General features: G+C 39.0%; 1 protein-coding gene across 3 annotated transcripts in view; it reads left to right on the top strand.

The window, feature by feature from the left end:
* PPP2R3A (protein phosphatase 2 regulatory subunit B''alpha) overlaps positions 1–20404 on the top strand; it is a 186986-nt gene that overhangs the window by 122886 nt on the left and 43696 nt on the right. For all 3 annotated transcript variants that reach the window (XM_025376513.1, XM_025376516.1, XM_025376514.1), the window contains 4 exons: positions 322–411; positions 11730–11905; positions 12980–13098; positions 15959–16065. In XM_025376513.1, the coding sequence (XP_025232298.1) occupies positions 322–411; positions 11730–11905; positions 12980–13098; positions 15959–16065 (492 nt within the window). The remainder of the gene's footprint in view (positions 1–321; positions 412–11729; positions 11906–12979; positions 13099–15958; positions 16066–20404) is intronic.

Genomic DNA, 20404 nt, shown 5'->3' with positions numbered 1-20404 from the left:
TTTTGAGGTGTCTTCCATTGATGCCTAACATGAGTATTAATCCTGTATCTAAATACAGGTAACAGTATTTTATCCCAGTGATTATTTGCATTCATATGAAAAGCCAGATTTCTTTCCTTCATATTTGCAAATGCCTTCTGGTTTCACCCTCTAGGCCTTTAAAAATAAGATAGGCTGTGGAAGGGTTGCCCTTTATGAGGCATTTAGCATTATAATTTTAAAAAATTTAACTGGCATATTACTTTATTTCTTAGCCTATCATCCTGATAAATGGTTCTGAGTAATTGCTCAGGAAATTTTATAACCATGTGTTTTCTTCAGGGGAAAAACAATACAGAAAGAGGGAAGAATGAGCTATGCAGATTTTGTTTGGTTTTTGATCTCTGAAGAAGACAAAAGGAATCCTACCAGGTATGATTTCTAAGTCTCCTTTGCCAAGATGTTAAACACATGCACAGAGCTTGAAAAAGTCATGGTGCATATTATACCTAGTGAAGCCAACTCAACCTGGCAATACTAAGATGAATCAGACTTAGTTTCTGCCATCTCGGAGCTCTCCGTCTCAGGGGATTGGCACTGAATCCATGTTCATGGCATATCAAGAGAAGTGCTGTTACCCACAGAAACAAAGATTAAGTGACATGTAAGCTGATGACAAGTAGGGCTAGTAAGCATTCATGTGGAACATGGGAATAGATGCTGTGAATTACTTGTTTTATCATCTTACTGGGTAAGTGGTAAACCATTACTATTAGAGAGGGAAAGCAAATTGTGGATGACTAGTGTATAAGAACACATCCTCATTCTGCCATTTGAAATCATCTATGCTTTTCCTTTGCACTCTCAGACATACCTTTATTGGAGTCATTAATTTACACATTTCTTTTTTTCCATCTCTTATTCAGGCAAAAAATCTAGATACCTCACTTTTTATCCCTACTTCGTGTAACACAACGCACTGTAGTTTGTGCTCAGTACCAAGGGAGGGAGGGGTTATAGTCCTTGATGGTACCTGCAGGTATAACTAACTCAACTATCTTAACATTGGGTCGAAAAGTTATCTAAATGTTGAATATGTCCAGATGTGGTGGCTCACATCTGTAATGCCAGAACTTTGGTAGGTCAAGGCAGGAGGGATCGCTTGAAGCCTGGAGTTTGAAACCAGCCTGTGCAACATAGTGAGACTCCATCTCTACAGATAAATTTTTTAAATAGCTGGGAATGGTGATGCACACCTGTAGTCCTAGCTACTCGAGAGACTGAAGCAGGAGGATCACTTGAGGGCAGGAGTTTGAGGCTGTAGTGAGCTAGGATCATGCCATTATACTCCATCCTGGGTATAATGAGCAGGACACCAACTCTAAAAAGATAAATGTTGAATATATTGTTTAGAAGATGTAGAAATAAAAATAAGGCATTTCTTGGAGAGCTTGTTAGGTTATTTTTAAATAACTTTGTTTTCCATTTCAAAAGTAATCATTTATTTAGAAAACATGAATGAGCAGAAGAAAAGTAAATTTTAATACCAGTAATTTTAATACCCAGAAAAAAAAAATTAAAAGTTTGTATATATGCTACTCTTTTTCATATACAGGCAGAGTAGAGTATCTCTTACCTGAAATTCTTGAGATCAGAAGTGTTTCAGAGTTTAGATTTTTTTCAGATTTTGAACTGTTTGTTATACTTACCAGTGAGCATCCCAAATCTGAAATCCAAAATGCTCCAGTGAGTATTTCCTTTGAGTATGAGTTTTGAGTATCTTGTTGGTACTAGAAAAGTTTTGGATTTTTGGCTGGGTTGCAGTGGCTCATACCTGTAATTTCACACTTTGCGAAGCCAAAGTGGGCAGATCATCTGAGATCAGGAGTTCGAGACCAACCTGGCCAACATGATGAAACCCCATCTCTACTAAAAATATAAAAAATTAGCCAGGTGTGGTGATACATGCCTTATAATCCCAGCTACATGGGAGGCTGAGGCAGGAGAATTGCTTGAACCCAGGAGGTGGAGGTTGCAGTGAGCTGAGATTGCACCATTGCACTCCAGCCTGGGTGACAAGAGCAAAACTCCATCACAGAAAAAAAAAAAAAAAATGAAATGAAGACATCCCATGTTCATGGATCATTGTTAAGATGGCAGTAGTTCCCAAACTGATCTACAGATTCCTAACAAAATACTAGTTACTTTGAGTCAAAAACTTTTTGTGTTTTTCAATGGTTTTTATTTTTTTTCCAGAAATGGAAAAGCCAAATATTGAATTCCTATGGAAATACAAAGGGACCACAGTAACCAAAACAATGCTGAAAAAGTACAGAAAAAATGTAGGATTCACACTTCCCTATTCCAAAATATTTCACTACAAAGTGAAAGTAAACAAGACTGTGTGGTACTTGTATCATGATAGACATAAAAACAAAATTGAATTGAGAGTTCAGAAATATACCCTCACATTTGTGGCTAATTGATTTTCAACAAGGATGCTGGATGCCAAGACAATCCAATGGGGGAAAAAACAGTTTTTAATGCCAGAACAACTGGGTATCATACAAAATAATATTAGATTGGTGCAAAAGTAATTGTGGTTTTTGCAATTTCTTTCAATGGCAAAAACTGCAGTTACTTTTGCACCAACCTTAATTTGGACCCCTAGTTCACATACTACAAAAATTAAGTCAAATGGATCACAGCACAAAATGTAAGAGCTAATACTATAAAAAATTTAGAAGAAAATAGAGGAGTAAATTTTCACGACCTTGGTTAGGCAGTTTCTTAGATGTGACACCACAAGCATAAGTATCAAAAGAAAAAATCGATGAATTGGACTTCAAAATTTTAAACTTTTGGTTGGGTGCGGTGACTCACGCCAGTATTCCCAGCACTTTGGAAGGCCAAGGCAGGTGGATTGCCTGAGCTCAGGAATTCAATACCAGCCTGGGCAACATGGTGAAACTCCATCTCTACCAGAAATAACAAAATTTAGCCAGGCACAGTGGCACGCGCCTGTCGTCCCAGCTACTTGGGAGGCTGAGGCGGGAGGATCACTTGAGCCTGGGAGGCAGAGGTTGCAGTGAGTTGAGATGACGTCACTGTACTCCAACCTGGGTGACAGAGTAAGACCCCATCTCCAAAAAAGAAACAATTAATGCTTTTATGCTTCAAAAGATATGATCAAGAAAGTAAAAAGACAACCCACAATGAGATACCACTTCACACTAAGATAGTTACCAAAGAGTCAGGTAATAACAGGTGCTGCCAAGCATGTGGAGAAATCGGAACACTCATACATTACAGTAGGAATGTAAAATGGTGCAGCCATTACGGAAAAGACTGACATTTCCTCAAATAGTTAAATAATAGAGTTACCATATGGTCTAGCAATTCCACTCCTAGGTATATACCCAAGATACATGAAAACAGGTCCACACAAAAACTTGTACACCCATTTTCATAGCAGCATCATTCATAATAGCCAAAAGTTGGGATCAGCCCAAGATAAACAAATGTGATCTATTCATATAATCAAGTATTATACAGCAGTAAAGAAAAATGAAGTACTGATACATACTACATATGATTGGATCTTAAAAACCTTATGTGAAGTAAAAGATGCCAGTCACAAAACACAACATATTGTATGAATTCGTTTATATGAGTTGTCCAGAATAGACAAATGTATAGAAACAGGAAATAGGTTAATGGTTGCGTAATCTGTGGAGAGCCTGTGGTAAAATGAGGAATGAGTACTATCAGGTATGGAGTCTTTTTTAGGTAATGAAAGTGTCCCTATATTAATTGTAGTGATGGTTATACAACTCTGTGAATGTTAAAAACCCTTGAATTGTACATTTTTAAAGGAACAATCATATGATATGTGAAATATATTTCAGTAAGCCTGTTTAAAAAGAAAAGACTTAAAATACTACAAAGTATGTTCTGTAAACAAAATGGAATTAATGTAGAAATCAATACAAGAAAGACAACTGGAAAATCTCCACACACTTGGGTATTAAACAACACACTTCTAAATAATCAATGGATTAAAAAGGATGACTCAAGGGGCATTAGATATTCACGAAGTAATAAAGGAATGCTACAAATAACATATACACACACAAATGTGGTAACCTCAATGAAATGGACCAATTTCCTTTAAAGTCACAAATTAATAAAACTCACCTAAGAAGAAATACACAACCTGAATAGTCAGATGTCTATTAAAGAAAATTGAATTCACAGTTCAAAACCTCCTGAAAAAGAAATCTCCCAGCCCAGATAATTTAACTGTATTCTTATAGTCATTTGAAGAAGAAATAATACCAAATTCTGTACCACCTTTTCCAGAAAACAGAGAGGAGAGGAATAATTCCCAACTCATTTTATAAACAAAACCAGACAAACACATACAAGAAAATAAAACTACAGACATCCCTCTTGATATAGACCCAAAATCAGTAACAAAATACTAGTAAGTCAAGGCTTAGTTCCTCAAACTTTCAGTTCCCTCTTCCAGAATCTGCAGATGCCCCAAGGGAAAGATGGTCCCAAATGCTAGGTGCCCGTCTCTGGATTTTCCTCTTCTAGATCTGGATACCATAATTCTTCACTGCCCTGTTAATTCTCCAGCATCTTTGAACCGTTTTTTTTTTCTATGGCGGTGGGGGGGGTCCCCTCAGCTTCCTCAGTGGAAGGCTTGATCCCACTTAGGTAATCATTAGCAGAAGTGGAGCTCTTCAGATCAGTTTTTCACATCATGAGACCCATAACTGGATTCTCACAGAATATTACCAACAGAGGTTTCTTGAGTCAAAAGCTTTCTTAGACCTCCTTCTTTGGTGCTCCTTTTCTACCTTGCATGTTGCCTTTATCCTAACTAACAGCTCACATACTGAGATTCCATTCTTTGCCGGTGACTAGTATTTTATATGTAATGGCTTATTTAATCCTCATATCACTATGAGTTGAGGTATCAGTGGTCCCATTTTTCAGTTGATGAAACAGAAGCTCTAAGAGACTGTGCACCTAGTAAGTGTCCTAGCTTGGATTCAAACTCAGGTTTGTATCTCTTCCAAACCTGGACTCTTTACCACTGTAATATATGGCCTGTCATACAGATGCCATTCGTTTGCATGTCTACCTTCTTTCCAACTAGGCTGTAGACTCCCTAAAAGAGAGTTATTTTGGTGTCATGAAATTGCTTATTGCTTAAGAAAATCAATGTTAGGCCAATTATATAAGAAAGTAACTACTGATTTTGCCCATTGATACTTGTTTCCTTGGTTTCTAGTGGCACTTACTAGGAACCCTGTGTGTTATTCTCAGTGGTTCACATTGCTTTACTAAAGCAGAGTGTGAGCAGAAAATAGTGCCCACCATTTTGACAAAAATATCTGTACAGTTGCTTCTCCACTCACAGTAGGGTTACATCCTGGTAAACCCAGCATCACTTGAAAATATAAGTCAAAAATTATTTAATACACCTAACCTACTGAACATTATAGCTTAGTCTAGCCAGCCTTAAATGTGCTCAGAACACATCTTAGCCTACATTTGGGCAAAATCATCCAGCACAAAGCCTACTTTATAATAAAGTATTGAATATCTCATATAATTTATTGAATACTGAAAGTGAAAACAGAATGATTGTATTGGTACTTAAAGTGCGGTTTCTAATGAGTGCATGTGGCTTTCACACCGTTGTAAAGTCAAAAAATTCTAAGTCAAACCATCATAAGTAGGGACTGTCTATAGAACGAAAATCAAACTCTTATTTAAGAAAATGGAATAGGCATCACTTTGCAGAAATCGGGTTTCTGGCTTATGAATTACATGGGTAGAAAAATGAATTTTGTGAAAAAAGTAATACATTCACTAAGATGTGATTAATCCTGTGTGAAACGCTGCATACGAAATTAGGATCTAGAGTCTTTCCTATGCCTGGTAACAGAGGTAGATATGGAAAGTATCTGGGTAGATTGTTTTCTGTGGACAAACTCTTGCAAACCCCCTTTCAGTATGTCTTTTAGTCTGTCTGTCCTGGTTTTTATCATATTCTGCTTCTACCTTAGTCATCTGGCTAGGTATCATCTCCAGGAGTTATTTCATTCACTTTTGTTACGCCTAAGGGCTTTAGGCCAGTGCCTTTCACAGTATGTATATGTATACTGAATATGCAACAGAATATACATGTAGTTACTGCCTAAGCAATAATGGAGTTTCCAATAACTTTCTTCTTGAATAGCATACAGGAATTTATATTAGGGGCAAGAATTCACTGGCTCAGCACTTAATTTCATTCAGTCCAAGGAAAGGACAAGAAGTAATCTCAGCTTATGTCTGTATTCCCATCTACTTGGGAGGCTGAGGCACAAGAATCACTTGAACCCAGGGTTTGCGGAGGAGGTGAGGAAGGTTGCAGTGAGCTGAGATCGTGCCACTGCACTCCAGCCTGGGCAACAGAGCGAGACTTTTGTCTCACAAAAAATTTTTAAAATGTAATTTTGTTTATGTCTACAATTTTAGAAATATAATTTGTCATTAATATCATTATGCTTTGAAAAACCAAATATTAGTGGTAAATATAGCAGAAATTTAACACTAGTGCTCTCTGGTCAGTTATTCCTTCTGTGTTTTCTGTTTTCTAATTTTTCTACAATAAATAATCAACACTTTCAGGCTCTGAGAAGATCAGTTACCTTTGGTAAGAAAAAAAAAAAAAAACAGAAAATCTGCATTGAAAGAAACTTTAGAGAGTATACAGTACTTTCAATAAGAAAATACCCTCTGACCATGTCCTGCATGTATTATCCATCCAGCCCCTGCTGCCAAACTTTTCAGGGACAGGTAACCATCCACTGAGGCAGCCTGTTCATTTTTTCTCTTTCGTTCATTGATCCTTATGCTCTCCAATATTCAGATAATTATATCTGATTAATCTACCACATCTTTCAGGTATTTAAAAGCAGTTATGTGCCTTTGGCAAATATTCAGGCAGTATATCTATCTTTGCATTCTAGCTTTCTTTCTCTCTTATGGTTATTAGCAAAGAACTGAAGGGTATGCTTTAGCTTTATTTATTGTAAAGAGAAGATTGTCTTAGTTCTTAATTGAAAATGCAAGTAACTAAAGTATTTCAGTTTCTATTTCACAGTAAAATAAGTTGCCTTTCACTTCAGTCCTGTTACATCCTTGGTCAAAATCAAGATTTAGTTTATTCCCTTTTGCCTGATTTTGGTTCTCTTAAGATAAGTAATGAGGAATTTCAAGACACCAAGAGATCTTAGAGGCCAGTCAGAGGACAGTCCCCTGCCCCTTTTGTACTAAAACCATTATTACTTAAAAAAAAAAAAAAAAAAAAAAAGGCTCACTCACGCCTGGAATCCCAGCACTTTGGGAGGCCAAGGTGGGCAGATCACGCAGTCGGGAGATCAAGGCCATCCTGGCTAACACGGTGAAACCCCGTCTCTACTAAAAAATAGAAAAAATTAGCCGGGCATGGTGGCGGGCACCTGTAGTCCCAGCTACTCGGGAGGCTGAGGCAAGAGAATGGCATGAACCCAGGAGGCAGAGCTTGCAGTGACACAACAGTGTAACCACCAGATATTATTACATGTATCGCAGCCCTCTGCTTATGAGATGTAACTCTTCAAGGCTTTCCCCACAATCAGGAATAGTTTCACAGTGGGACAACATTCTGCCCCTTTTATATTCTAAGAGTAGATATGATATGACTGAACCTCACCATAGCCATCCTATTACCTCACATTCATTAGGTTCAATGAATGTCCCCTTTGTTCTTTAATAACAATGTTAAACATCAAGTTGGTATGATTTTTAAAATATATTTCTCAAAAAGACTTTGCCCAATCTGGGCAACGTAGGAAAACTCGATCTCTGCAAAAAGTTTTTAAAAAATTAGCCAGGTGTGGTGGTACATGCTTCTTGTCCCAGCTACTCTGAGGCTGAGGCATGAGTCTCACTTGAGCCCAAGATGTTGAGGCTGCAGTGAGCCATGATTGCAGTACCGCACTCCAGCCTGGGCAACAGAATGAGAGCCTATCTCAAAAACAAAAAGTAAAAAACGTTTTCAAGTATTACATGTTCAGTTTTTTGCAATAATGTAAACTATATCTTTCTCAAAAGGTACACACAGGTCTTAATGTGACTTACTTGAAAACAGTCAACAGTTACAACTTAGTTATTTTCACTTTTCTCTCCCCAAAGGAGATTTTGTTTAACCATTACAGGTGTGGTTCTTAATATGGTTTCAGGCCTACAAGTGGGAATTTGAACAGCGGTCTCCTAGAATCTTCTCTTGAAAAGTTTTACTTTGCCATGAATTTGTGGTTCTTCAGAAAAATATTGTTCCCTATTACCAATTAGTGTTGTTGGCTTCATAAAGGAAATAAGAGATAATAGCAAAGTGTTGGAAACTGGAAAGCGAATAAACATAGCAGACTGTCTGAATCCTAAGCCAGAGGGAAAAACCAAGAAGCAACCAGATATACCCAGCAAAACTTGCAGACATTCAGGATTTGGAGATGCTAGGAACCTTGGAAGTGGGGATGGGGTAAAGGTAAGCCAAAAACAGGAGAGTTTATAGAAAGTTTGTTTAAATGAACAGTTGATCTTCAAGCCATGTCCTCTACCCTAGCATAAAACTGGTGCTTTATTCCCTGAAGAGCACAAAACAGAAGGGCGTCCGGACTGGGGAGCATTGGGCACAGTTGAGATGTGAATGCGATCTTGAAAACAGATAAAATGAGTGTATGCAAACTGAATGCTGAGATGCCCAGTCTTCATTCCTCACTCAGCTAACAGAATGCTGCCTACCTGCCCTGAACCTCCAAGCAGGAAACTGAAATGCTTTTCTGGGGAACTGACCTGCCCGAGAATAAAGACCTGAAGATTCGACACTGGGTCATCCCCAAGGAAAAAACCCAGCCCATTCATTTTACAGTAAAGCCCAGAGTCAACAAACCCACAGATCAGAACCTCCGATCAGCTTTTTAGCACCTACTCTCAAATATGAGCAGAGAACAGAGGATCACTAGATACCTGAGTAAAGCCTCTTGCACAAAAGATACAGGCCAGACAAATAGTGGGGGAAAGATAGCTTGGATGAAACAGAGACTTTCAGAGAAAATAAAACTTTAACAACAAGAAAAAAAAAACAGTGATTATATCCTCAGAGAGATATGAGAAGAAATTACAATCACAGGACATGAACAGAATGATACATTTTATGAAAGGAACATTCAGGAAACCGAAAAGCTCTGAGCAATCAAAACTACAATAGCAGAAATAAAAAGACAATGTTTAGAAGATAAAGCTGTGTAACCCTCCCAGAAAGAAACCCCCTCCCTCAAAAAAGATGAAGCAATAGGAAATAGAGACAAGATACAAAAATTGGAGAACCCGGTCAAAAAAATTTTAATAGAACTGGAAATTGAAATGTGGTACAGGCCTCATAAATAATTTTAAAATTTAGCCACAATGGAAAAATTTAAAAATAGGTAAAATTAATTTTGTTGTATATCTGTTTTGTATTTGTACTGAGAAAACATCTCAAATTTGATTAGCCACATTCAGATGCTCAAAAGGCCACATTTGGCTAGTAGCTATACCATACTGGGCCATGTAGATCTCAATAACTGTTCTTAAGAAAAAAAAAAAAAAGAAGGAGGGAAAGGGCAGGGAAGAGAGATACAAACATTTTCAAGGTCTGAAGGATTCAGTTTCCAAACTGAATAGGCTCTCAGAAAAGTCCAGCCAAATAGATGAGTTAGATCTCAACCAAGGCCATCATGATATTTCAAACTACTAAGGACTCAGAGAAACCTCTGCAGGCTTCTAAGGAAAAAAACAAAATGAGTTACAGTCAAAGGAATAGATACCAATAAAGCTTTAGACTTCTTATTAATACTGGATAGACAATGGATCAATACTTTTTAAAGTATGAAGGAAAAGGCCAGGCACAGTAGCTTGCACCTAAAATTCCAGCACTTTGGGAGGTCAAGACAGGAGGATCCCTTGAGGCCAGGAGTTCGAGACCAGTGTGGGCAATATAGTGAGACCCTGACCCTACAAAAAAAAAAAAAACACTTTATTATTAGCCAGGCTGGATGCCGTGGCTCATACCTGTAATCCCAGCACTTCGGGAGGCCTAGGCGGGCGGATCACCTGAGGTCAGAAATTCGAGACCAGTCTGGTCAATATGGTGAAACCCCGTCTCTCCTTAAAAAAATTAGCTAGACGTGGCGGCAGGCACCGGTCATCCCAGCCACTTTGGAAGCTGAGCCAGGAGAATCACTTGAACCCGGGAGGCAGAGTTTGCAGTGCCGAGATCGGACCACTGCACTCCAGCCTGGGCAATAGAGTGATAGAGTAAGATGCCATCTGAAAAAAAAAAAAAAATTTAGCCAGGCATCGTGGTGTGCACCTGTAGTTCCAGCTACTTGGGAAGATTGCTTGAGGCCAGGAGTTCAAGGCTGCAATGAGCCATGTCGTGCCTCTACTCCATTCTGGGCAGCAGAGTGAGACCCCATCTCTAAAGTTTAAAAAAAAAAATCTGAAGGCAAAACACCGCAAAGCTCTGATTCTATAACTAGCCAAAATACCAACCATATTAAAGGGTAGAGGCATTTTCAAAGATCCAAGATCTCAAAAAATATACCTGCCATGCTCCTTCATTCAGGAAGCTGCTAGAGAATGCACAGAGTAACAAAATAATGAAGAAACAAAATAAGGAATGAGGAAAGTGCGAGAAACAAAAAATAGGAGAAAGGCGAAAGGAATCCCTGGATGAAACTGAGCAAGGCCTAGCGACCAAGCAGCCCAGATTAGAGTAGGTCAGAAGGAACCAAGGAAGACTTCATCAAGAACATGCCATTGACAGAGTACCTCATGGGACTGAGTGCGGATTTAGACAACTGACAGAGATTTGGGGTTGAATTAGTAGCAAGTACACAGAAAACTAAGCAAATAAGAGATTAAAGAAAAATATAAAATTATAAATTCTGAATGTTGAGCAAGTTAACTGTATTAAGAGGATGAGAAGGACATGTAGATAAAGTGGTGACAAATTATAAAAGAACTAAAGTTCAACTTTCACAGTGTGAAATCAATACTTTTTGTTTGGTTGGTTGGTTGGTTTTTTTTCTTGAGGCGGGCATCTCATTCTTTCACCCAGGCTGGAGTGCAGTGGTGGAATCTTGGCTCGCTGCACCCTCGACCTCCCAGGCTCAAACAATCCTCCCACCTCAGCCTCCCAAGTAGCTGGCACTACAGGCATGCACCACCATGCCCAGCTAGTTTTTTGTATTTTTAGTAGAGATGGGGTTTCACCATGTTGGCCAGGCTGATCTCGAACTCCTGACCTCAAGTGATCTGCCCGCCTCGGTCTCCCAAAGTGCTGGAATTACAGGCATGAGCCACCGCGCCCAGCCTCTAATAATAGTTCTGAAAAGAAATACAAGAAAGGAGCAATATAGGCATGTTATCTGAAAATAGGAAGGTAAAAAGCAAAATAATCAGGGTTGAACATGGTTGGTTCTGGGTGGAAAAATAAAGGGAAGAAGGGGTCTGCCATTTTCTCTAGCAAACTTTGTAAAACTATATCTAAGCCTGAAGTGTACGTAATATGTAACTTTTATTTTAAAAGAAACATACTAAATCTGGATAAATGAAAGGTATTTACCAGGCCCATAATAATGATTGTCCTTATCGCCTAGCATTGAGTATTGGTTCCGCTGCATGGATGTGGATGGAGATGGTATACTCTCCATGTATGAGCTGGAGTACTTCTATGAGGAGCAGTGTGAGCGGATGGAAGCCATGGGAATTGAGCCCTTGCCATTCCATGATTTACTGTGCCAGATGCTTGACCTAGTGAAGCCAGCCGTTGATGGTGAGACCAAGCAATGGGACATTTGCACTGTTCACCTGTGTATCAGAGGGAGGCACAGAATCCTAGATTGTCCTAAATTGCTTAACATTTCAGAGTCTTGATAGAAGACTTCCCAGTACAGAAGTGTTTAAAGTTCCTCTTTGACGCTTAGTGTAGCAACCTTTTTTTTTTTTTTTTTTGAGATGCAGTCTCGCTTTGTCTGCCAGGCTGGAGTACAATAGCGTAGTCTCGGCTCACTGCAACCTCCACCTCCTGGATTCAAGCGATCCTCCTGCCTCAGCCTCCCAAGTAGCTGGGATTATAGGCGACCACCACCACGCCCAGCTATTTTTGTATTTTTAGTAGAGTTGGGGTTACACCATGTTGGCCAGGCTGGTCTCAAACTCCTGACCTCAGGTGATCCACCCAGCTTGGTCTCCCAAAGTGCTGGGGTTATAGGCGTGAGCCACCATGCCCAGTCTTGGTGTAGCAATTGATGGCAAGTCTACTATTTAAGAAACAGGATTTTACACCAGGCACAGTGGTGTGTGCCTATAGTCCCAGCTACTAAGGAGGCTGAGGTGGGAGTATTGCATTATGATTGTTCCTGTGAGTAACCATTGCACTCCAGCCTGGGCAACACAGTGAGACCCTATCTCTTTTTTAAAAAGAAAATGAAAGTAGGGTTTGGGGGATGAAAGAAGATTTTTCCTTAGACACAGAAAGCACATGAGGAGAGATGGGGAAGGACTGCTTGATGGGCACAGAGTTTCCTTTTGGGGTGATATTATTACAGAACTAGATAGTGGTAATGGTGGTGCAACATTGTGAGTGTACTAACAGCCACTGAATTGTGCACTTTAAAGTTGTTTAAATGGTGAACTTTGTTAGTGAATTTTACCTCAATTTAAAAAAAGAAATGGGTTTGAGAAATTGATACTCTTGAAAAAAGAAATGGGATTTAAATTTTTTTATTCTGAAAATAGGACTTTTATAATAAACATATACCTATACTTTTAGATGTCAGTGAAAGTTTTTTTCTCTTGCCAACACAGGTCTTCATGAAATTTACCAGATTTGTTTATTTTTATGTAGGCAAAATAACTCTAAGAGATCTGAAGAGGTGCAGAATGGCTCACATCTTCTACGACACTTTCTTTAATCTAGAGAAATACTTAGACCATGAACAGAGAGATCCCTTTGCCGTCCAGAAGGTACCAGTATAATTTTAACTTTTATTTGAGGGCTGCAGTATCAGGGGCTGTGTGTGCTACATATTAAAATGGTCTCTGCATGCTGGAATTTCAGTAAAGAGGTAATAATTTATAACATTTCATTAAAGAGCAAAAAGAGACAATAAAGGACCTGTGGAGCACATGTCTCTCCACAGGTGATCGTCAGGTCTAGGTAACCTGCATCTGCATAAGCACTTTCCACTGAGCAGACTCTACAGCTCATCTACTGATACACACACTGGAAACTAGTTACAAAAGAGTAGTTTTGAAAAAAAAAATTTTCCTTCTAACTTTTAAAAATGTATCAATAGGCACATCTGTATTAGAAACTATATTGGCCTCGATTCAGTTGTACCATTCATTTCCAGGATTCCATGGTAATTAGCTTTCCCCATCATGGTGAAAACTAGAATTCTCCATGATAGAAAACCTTCAAATAATATAACGCTTTTTCATGTGTTAATGATTGCTATACATGGCTATCAGTTTTGAATGCATTCTACATCTGAATAAAGATGAATACGCTTCCCCAGACACAGAAACCTGTGAACCCTCAGAAAACCCTATACATACTGTCCATGTTAAAAATAAAAACAATGTCACCCCTTGTTCTTACCATTCCTCTAAGAAGTAAAAATGATGTTAAGAACAGACTGTTGCAGTTGTGTAACAATAAACTATAAGAAGCTTTTGCAGTCTTTTTTCGTCTACATGTTCCGTAACTGTTTGAGTTATGGAATAGTAATAAGAATATGATCACCTTCTAAATAAGATAAATAAGAATTTATCGCCTTCCAGAAAGAAATATTCTGCAGCTGATCTCAGCATATCAAGTTGCGTTATCGCTGGTTTAAAGTCTGTTATATTTCATTGAATTTAACATGCTCCATAATTTTATATTTGTTTCTCTTTGTGTGTGCGTGTGTGTGTGTGTGCACGCGTGTGTGTGTGAGACAGAGTTTCACTCTTGTTGCCCAGGCTGGAGTGCAATGGTGTGATGTCAGCTCACCACAGCCTCCGCCTCCCAGATTCAAGTGATTCTGCTGCCTCAATCTCCCGGGTACTGGGATTACAGGCATGCACCACCACACCCAGCTAATTTTGAATCTTTAATAGAGACAAGATTTCTCCATATTGGTCAGGCTGGTCTCGATCTCCCCACCTTGGGTGATCTGCACACCTCAGCCTCCCAAAGTGCTAGGATTACAGGCGTGAGCCGCTGCGCCCGGCCTATTTTATATTTCTCTAAGCAAAAACAAAACCCCAGACATTGCCAGTTGTAAGCCTATAATGCATTGCAATTTCATAAATGTTAGAAAGGTAGAGATGGGTCTTAAAATGAATTAAATATAGTAATTAATAGTGGTCATTGTTTAGGAACTTAACATTATTCTTGGCATAACTAATTGTAGACCCAAGGGCAATACTGACTCATGTTCAGCTTGGAAAGACATTTTATCTGAAACATAAAATTTCAAGAAAATTGACAAAAGTCTGTGGTCTTTTCCCTCTTTACTTATTTTCTGTGTGTTACCATTTTTACTCTAAAAATTTTACCTTTAAATTTTACTTTTCTTTATAAATGGTATAATTATTGATGTTTGTTCTGATCTACAAAGAACATTATCAGTCAGGAAGTGCTTAATAAATTCTGGGCACTGCGTTGAAGAGATACTGGATATTTGGAGATGGCAGAGATACAAGAACAAAAGGTGTCAACCAAAGTATCTGCATTAGAAAAAAGGAAGTGATACGGAGAAAAGGACTGTTTCCAGGAAGATATCACAGACAACATGGTATCTGAGTTGGCTTCTAAAGAACAAAAATTTGCCAGCGAATGCGGGCTTGGGGAAGGTACATTTCAGGCGGGCCTGTGGCAAAACACGTCACTCCAGGTGACTGCTGTGCAAAGTGCCAGAGGAGAGGGGACCAGAGAAATGTCTCTGATTACAAGGCTAAAGAATCTAGACTTACCAGGTGCTATGGCTTGTGCTTGTAATCCCAGCTACTTAGGAAGCTAAGACAGGAGGATCACTTGAGGCCAGGGGTTCAAGACCAACCTGGGCAACATAGTGAGACCCTGTGTCTACAAAAAAACTTTAAAATTAGCAGGGCATGGTGACATGCCTGCAGTCTCAGCTACTTAGTAGGTGGAATGCCTGTAGTCTCAGCTACTCAGTAGGCTGAGGTAGGAAAATCACTTGAGCCCAGATTTTGAGGCTGGCAGTAAGCTATTATTGTACCACTACACTCCAGACTGGGCAACACAGTGGGACCCTGTCTCTGTTAAAAAAAAGAGTTGGAATCAGTCAGGCACGGTGGCTTCCGCCTGTAATCCCAGCACTTTGGGAGGCTGAGGCAGGCAGATCGCCTGAGGTCAGGAGTTCGAGACCAGCCTGGCCAACATGGCGAAACCCTGTCTCTACAAAATACAAAAATTAGCTGGACGTGGTGGCACTTGCCTGTAGTCCCAGCTACTCGGGAGGCTGAGGCCGATTGCCAGACATTGCTTGAACCCAGGAGGCAGAGGCTGCAGTGAGCTGAGATCGTGCCACTATACTTCAGCCTAGGTGACAGAATGAGACTCCATCTCAAAAAAAAAAGAAAAAGAAAAAAATGGAATCTATACCTAAAAAACCTAGCTTCTAAACAGTTAAATTTTCCCTTTTGAGGTGTAGAAAATTACCGTAGGAGTGTTACCTTAGCACCTCTTTTAAACCTGTTGAAATGAAACATTTCAGTTAGGATTTTTTCACAGTATACATTTGTGTGATGATCTATCTCCAATTCTTTGTCTTTGATTATTTTTGTTTCTTGTGGCTGTCTTCTTTCCAATCAGGATGTTGAGAATGATGGGCCTGAGCCCTCAGACTGGGACCGGTTTGCCGCTGAGGAGTATGAGACTCTTGTTGCAGAGGAATCTGCCCAAGCACAATTCCAGGAAGGGTGAGTGAGTTTCTCTATGTCTTGTAGAACTTTTTAACAGGAATGCGCATGTCCAGAATATTCAGACCCCCTTACAAAATCCTTTTCTATTTTTTCCATTTTTGAATAGCATAAAAATGTGATTTAACCAACTTCAGTTAAATGATTACCTTTTCCAGCAATCTTCACTCATTTCCTGATAGTCTTCTCATGTCCATTTCCTTTAACAAGTCTCATCTTTCACTGGAAATCAAGATCACTGAACAATCAAACTACTATTTTGCTGATATTGATAAACCCTGTACATAAAGGAGGAGGCTAAAAGAACTAAAGCTGTGGCCAGGCACGGTGGCTCACACCTGTAATCCCAGCACTTTGGGAGGCCAAGGCGGGCGGATAACCGGAGGTCGGGAGTTTGAAACCAGCCTGACCAACATGGAGAAACCCTGTCTCTACTAAAAATACAAAATATTAGCCAGGTGTGGTGGCGCAAGCCTGTAATCCCAGCTACTTGGAAGGCTGAGGCAGGAGAATTGCTTTTACCTGGGAGGCAGAGGTTGCAGTGAGCCGAGATCGCGCCATTGCACTCCAGCTTGGGCAACAAGCAAAAATCTGTCTCCAAAAAAAAAAAAAAACACTAAACTAAAGCTCCTTCAGTAATAAAGATGATTATGTTTAGAACAAATTATTATACATGGTTTTGTGCAGGAAGTAACTTCTACATGTATTTCTACTAGTCAGAGCATAATTCCATAAAGGGACCATGTTAAGAATTTTAATTATCCAAGAATTTGACTCCTTGGATCATTTCAGCAACTTTATAATTTGCTGGGTTTTTCCATCATCTTCTAGTAACTCCTTCTGTAATTCTTCTAATTCTTCCTTATTAAGTCATAGCTTCTGTAAAGGCCTCAATTAATCTTTCTCATTAATGTAGTGTACTTTTTGAACAGGCACTATTCATATGATATAATATTCAAAGAAACAAAAGAAATAGTAAGAAGTTTCCTCCTACCCAGTTCTCCCCAGAAGCTACAGGAGTCATCATGTTCTTGCTTACCCTTCCAAAGAGCCTCTCTCTCCATCTATTTAAGTATATATAGAAAGATAGATGAATTTTTTATTTTTTTTTATTTTTATTTTTTTTTTTTGAGACAGTGTCTCAGATGTGGTCTCTGATGTGGTCCATTCAGATCAGCCTCCTGAGGCATAGAGATCGGGGAAGAGCAGGTTTAGAGGGATAAACAGAAACTATCCAGCCCCATAGATAAAGTCAAATAGTCCTCAATATAGATTGTACCAACTTATACCTCTACCATTAAATATTAGCTTTTTTGAGGGTGCTGAACCAAGCCATCACCAAAGCACTTTCTTTCATTGAGAGATTTCTTTAACCTGCTTAGCCACAAAACTAGGATTTCATTTTTATGGCGATGACCTGGAAACCCTTAAAATCATTCATTGTGCACTCAGTATCTTAAGCCTGACTGCATGAGAATATAGAGAAATGGATTCACAAGCATGATTTAAAGGTTTTTTTGGTATTGAGCTTCCATACTAGGAATTACGGTTAGCGTACCAATCTTAAGAGGCAACATTGCTGCAGTTAAGAATATGTGTGGATTGGGCCGGGCCCGGTGGCTCACGCCTGTAATCCCAGCACTTTGGGAGGCCAAGACGGGTGGATCACGAGGTCAGGAGATTGAGACCATCCTAACACGGTGAAACCCCGTCTCTACTAAAAAAATACAAAAATTAGCTGGGCGCAGTGGCGGGCGCCTGTAGTCCCAGCTACACGGGAGGCTGAGGCAGGAGAATGGCGTGAACCCGGGAGGCGGAGCTTGCAGTGAGTGGAGATCGCGCTACCGCACTCCAGCCTGGGCGACAGAGCCAGACTCCGTCTCAAAAAAAAAAAAAATAATATGTGTGGATTGGACAGGCGCAGTCACTCATGCCTGTAATCCTAGCACCTTCGGAGACTGAGGCAAAGAGGTCGCTTGAGCCTAGGAGTTTGAAACCAGCCTGGGCAATGTGGTGAAACCCCATCTCTACAAAAAATACAAAAATTAGCCTGGTGTAGTGGTGTGTGCCTGTAGTCCCAGCTACTCAGGAGGCTGAGGTGGGAGGATCACTTGAGCATGGGAGGCAGAGGCTGCAATGAGCTGAGATTGCACAACTGCACTCCAGCCTGACAGAGCTAGACCCTGACACACACACACACACACACACACACCCCAAGTGTGGATGTTTAGAATAGTGAAAATTTGGAGGCCATCTAGATATCTAATGGGAAGATTAATAAAATTATACTGCATGTACCCAGTACAGTTCTATTAAGCATTAAAATCATTTTGTGGATGTGTACTTCTGGACTTTAATTAGGAAAAACTGGAGGTGAGGAAGAAGACTATGAAAGATCAAGTAAAATGTAATAGAAAAGAACAAAAAAAGTATCCAAAAGGAAATTAGGTATATGTAAGGAGAGCAAATGGGATCTTATTTATGTATTTTAGACAAAAGAATATATAAAATAGCAAAATATATTAAAAGACAATAGAAAAGCTTTTTTGAAATAAAAGAAAACCTGAATAGGAAAGGTCAGAAATCATGCCTTGTCCAGGAAATACTGATAATGAATAGTGATTGACCCCAGATTTGCATTGTGAATTTACTAGAACTCAAGGATGAATAAAGGTATATCATTGAGGTTTTTTTTTTTCCAATTTTAAAAATTCAAGTCACCAGACAACTGGTTTAAAAAAAAAAAAAATCAGCATGCCTCCGTAAAATTGAATACTGAAAGACCATGAAACAGTGTTTGCAACTTCCTCACAGAAAGAAACTCTATATCCAAGAATTTTATACCAAGCCAAGATGGTATTCAAGCATAAAGACACAGATAGATATTGTCAAACATATGAGAACTAGAGATTATATAATACCCAGGAGCTCTTCCTTAAAAAGTACCTAATCTTAAAACCAAGAGACAAGCCAAAATAAAAGGCTCAGAAATGAGCAGCCATGGTAGAAAAGAAATAATAGTGAGCATTCAATCCATTTAAATGTAGAAATGAGGCTAAACAACTAAGGACATTAAAAGAGAGCAGAACATAATATTCCATAAAAAAAAAAAAGTGTAACTGAAGATGTAAAAAGGAGGAAGTAAATATATGTGTAAATTTCATTAGCAGGGTCTCAACAGATGCTCTCAAAAGCTGATAAGTTGGGGGTTTAAGAAAATTAAAATAAACTGTTACAAAACTAAAGCCAGACTAAACATTCTAATTAAATCAGAAAACATGTACACACAAAAGAAAAACACAGACCATGCAGCATAAACTAAAGATGCCAGAACTAATGCAAATATTTCTAGAACAGTGAATGTAAAAGGAATAAAGTCACTTACCAAAATAAAAAGATTCAATTATTGCATGACAACAACAAAGGTTGAATGTAAAAATAATTAAAACCCCCAAAAAACTATCTTGATAACATCAGATTTTTTTTTATTTTTATTTTTTTATTATACTTTAAGTTCTAGGGTACATGTGCACAATGTCAGGTTTGTTACATATGTATACATGTGCCATGTTGGTGTGCTGCACCCATTAACTCATCATTTACATTAGGTATATCTCCTAATGCTATCCCTCCCCCATCCCCCAATCCCACAACAGGCCCCAGTGTGTGATGTTCCCCTTCCTGTGTCCAAGTGTTCTCATTGTTCAATTCCAACCTATGAGTGAGAACAAGAGGTGTTTGGTTTTCTGTTCTTGCAATATTCGCTGAGAATGATGGTTTCCAACTGCATCCATGTCCCTACAAAGGACATGAACTCATCCTGACTTTTTAATGATCACCATTCTAACTGGTGTGAGATGGTATCTCATTGTGGTCTTGGTTTGCATTTCTCTGATGGCGAGTGGTGATGAGCATTTTTTCATGTGTCTGTTGGCTGTATGAATGTCTTCTTTTGAGAAGTGTCTGTTCATATCCTTTGCCCACTTTTTGATGGGGTTGTTAGTTTTTTTCTTGTAAATTTGATTGAGTTCTTTATAGGATCTGGATATTAGCCCTTTGTCGGATGAGTAGATTGCAAAAATTTTCTCCCATTCTGTAGGTTGCCTGTTCACTCTGATGGTAGTTTCTTTTGCTGTACAGAAGGTCTTTAGTTTAATTAGATCCCATTTGTCAATTTTGGCTTTTGTTGCCATTGCTTTTGGTGTTTTAGACATGAAGTCCTTGCGCATGCCTATGTCCTGAATGGTATTACCTAGGTTTTCTTCTAGGGTTTTTATGGTTTTAGGTCTAACATTTAAGTCTCTAATCCATCTTTAATAAATTTTTGTATAAGGAGTAA

This window comes from Theropithecus gelada, chromosome 2 (assembly GCF_003255815.1).
Source record: "Theropithecus gelada isolate Dixy chromosome 2, Tgel_1.0, whole genome shotgun sequence".
Taxonomy (NCBI): domain Eukaryota; kingdom Metazoa; phylum Chordata; class Mammalia; order Primates; family Cercopithecidae; genus Theropithecus; species Theropithecus gelada.
This window is presented reverse-complemented; position numbering and strand designations above follow the sequence as displayed.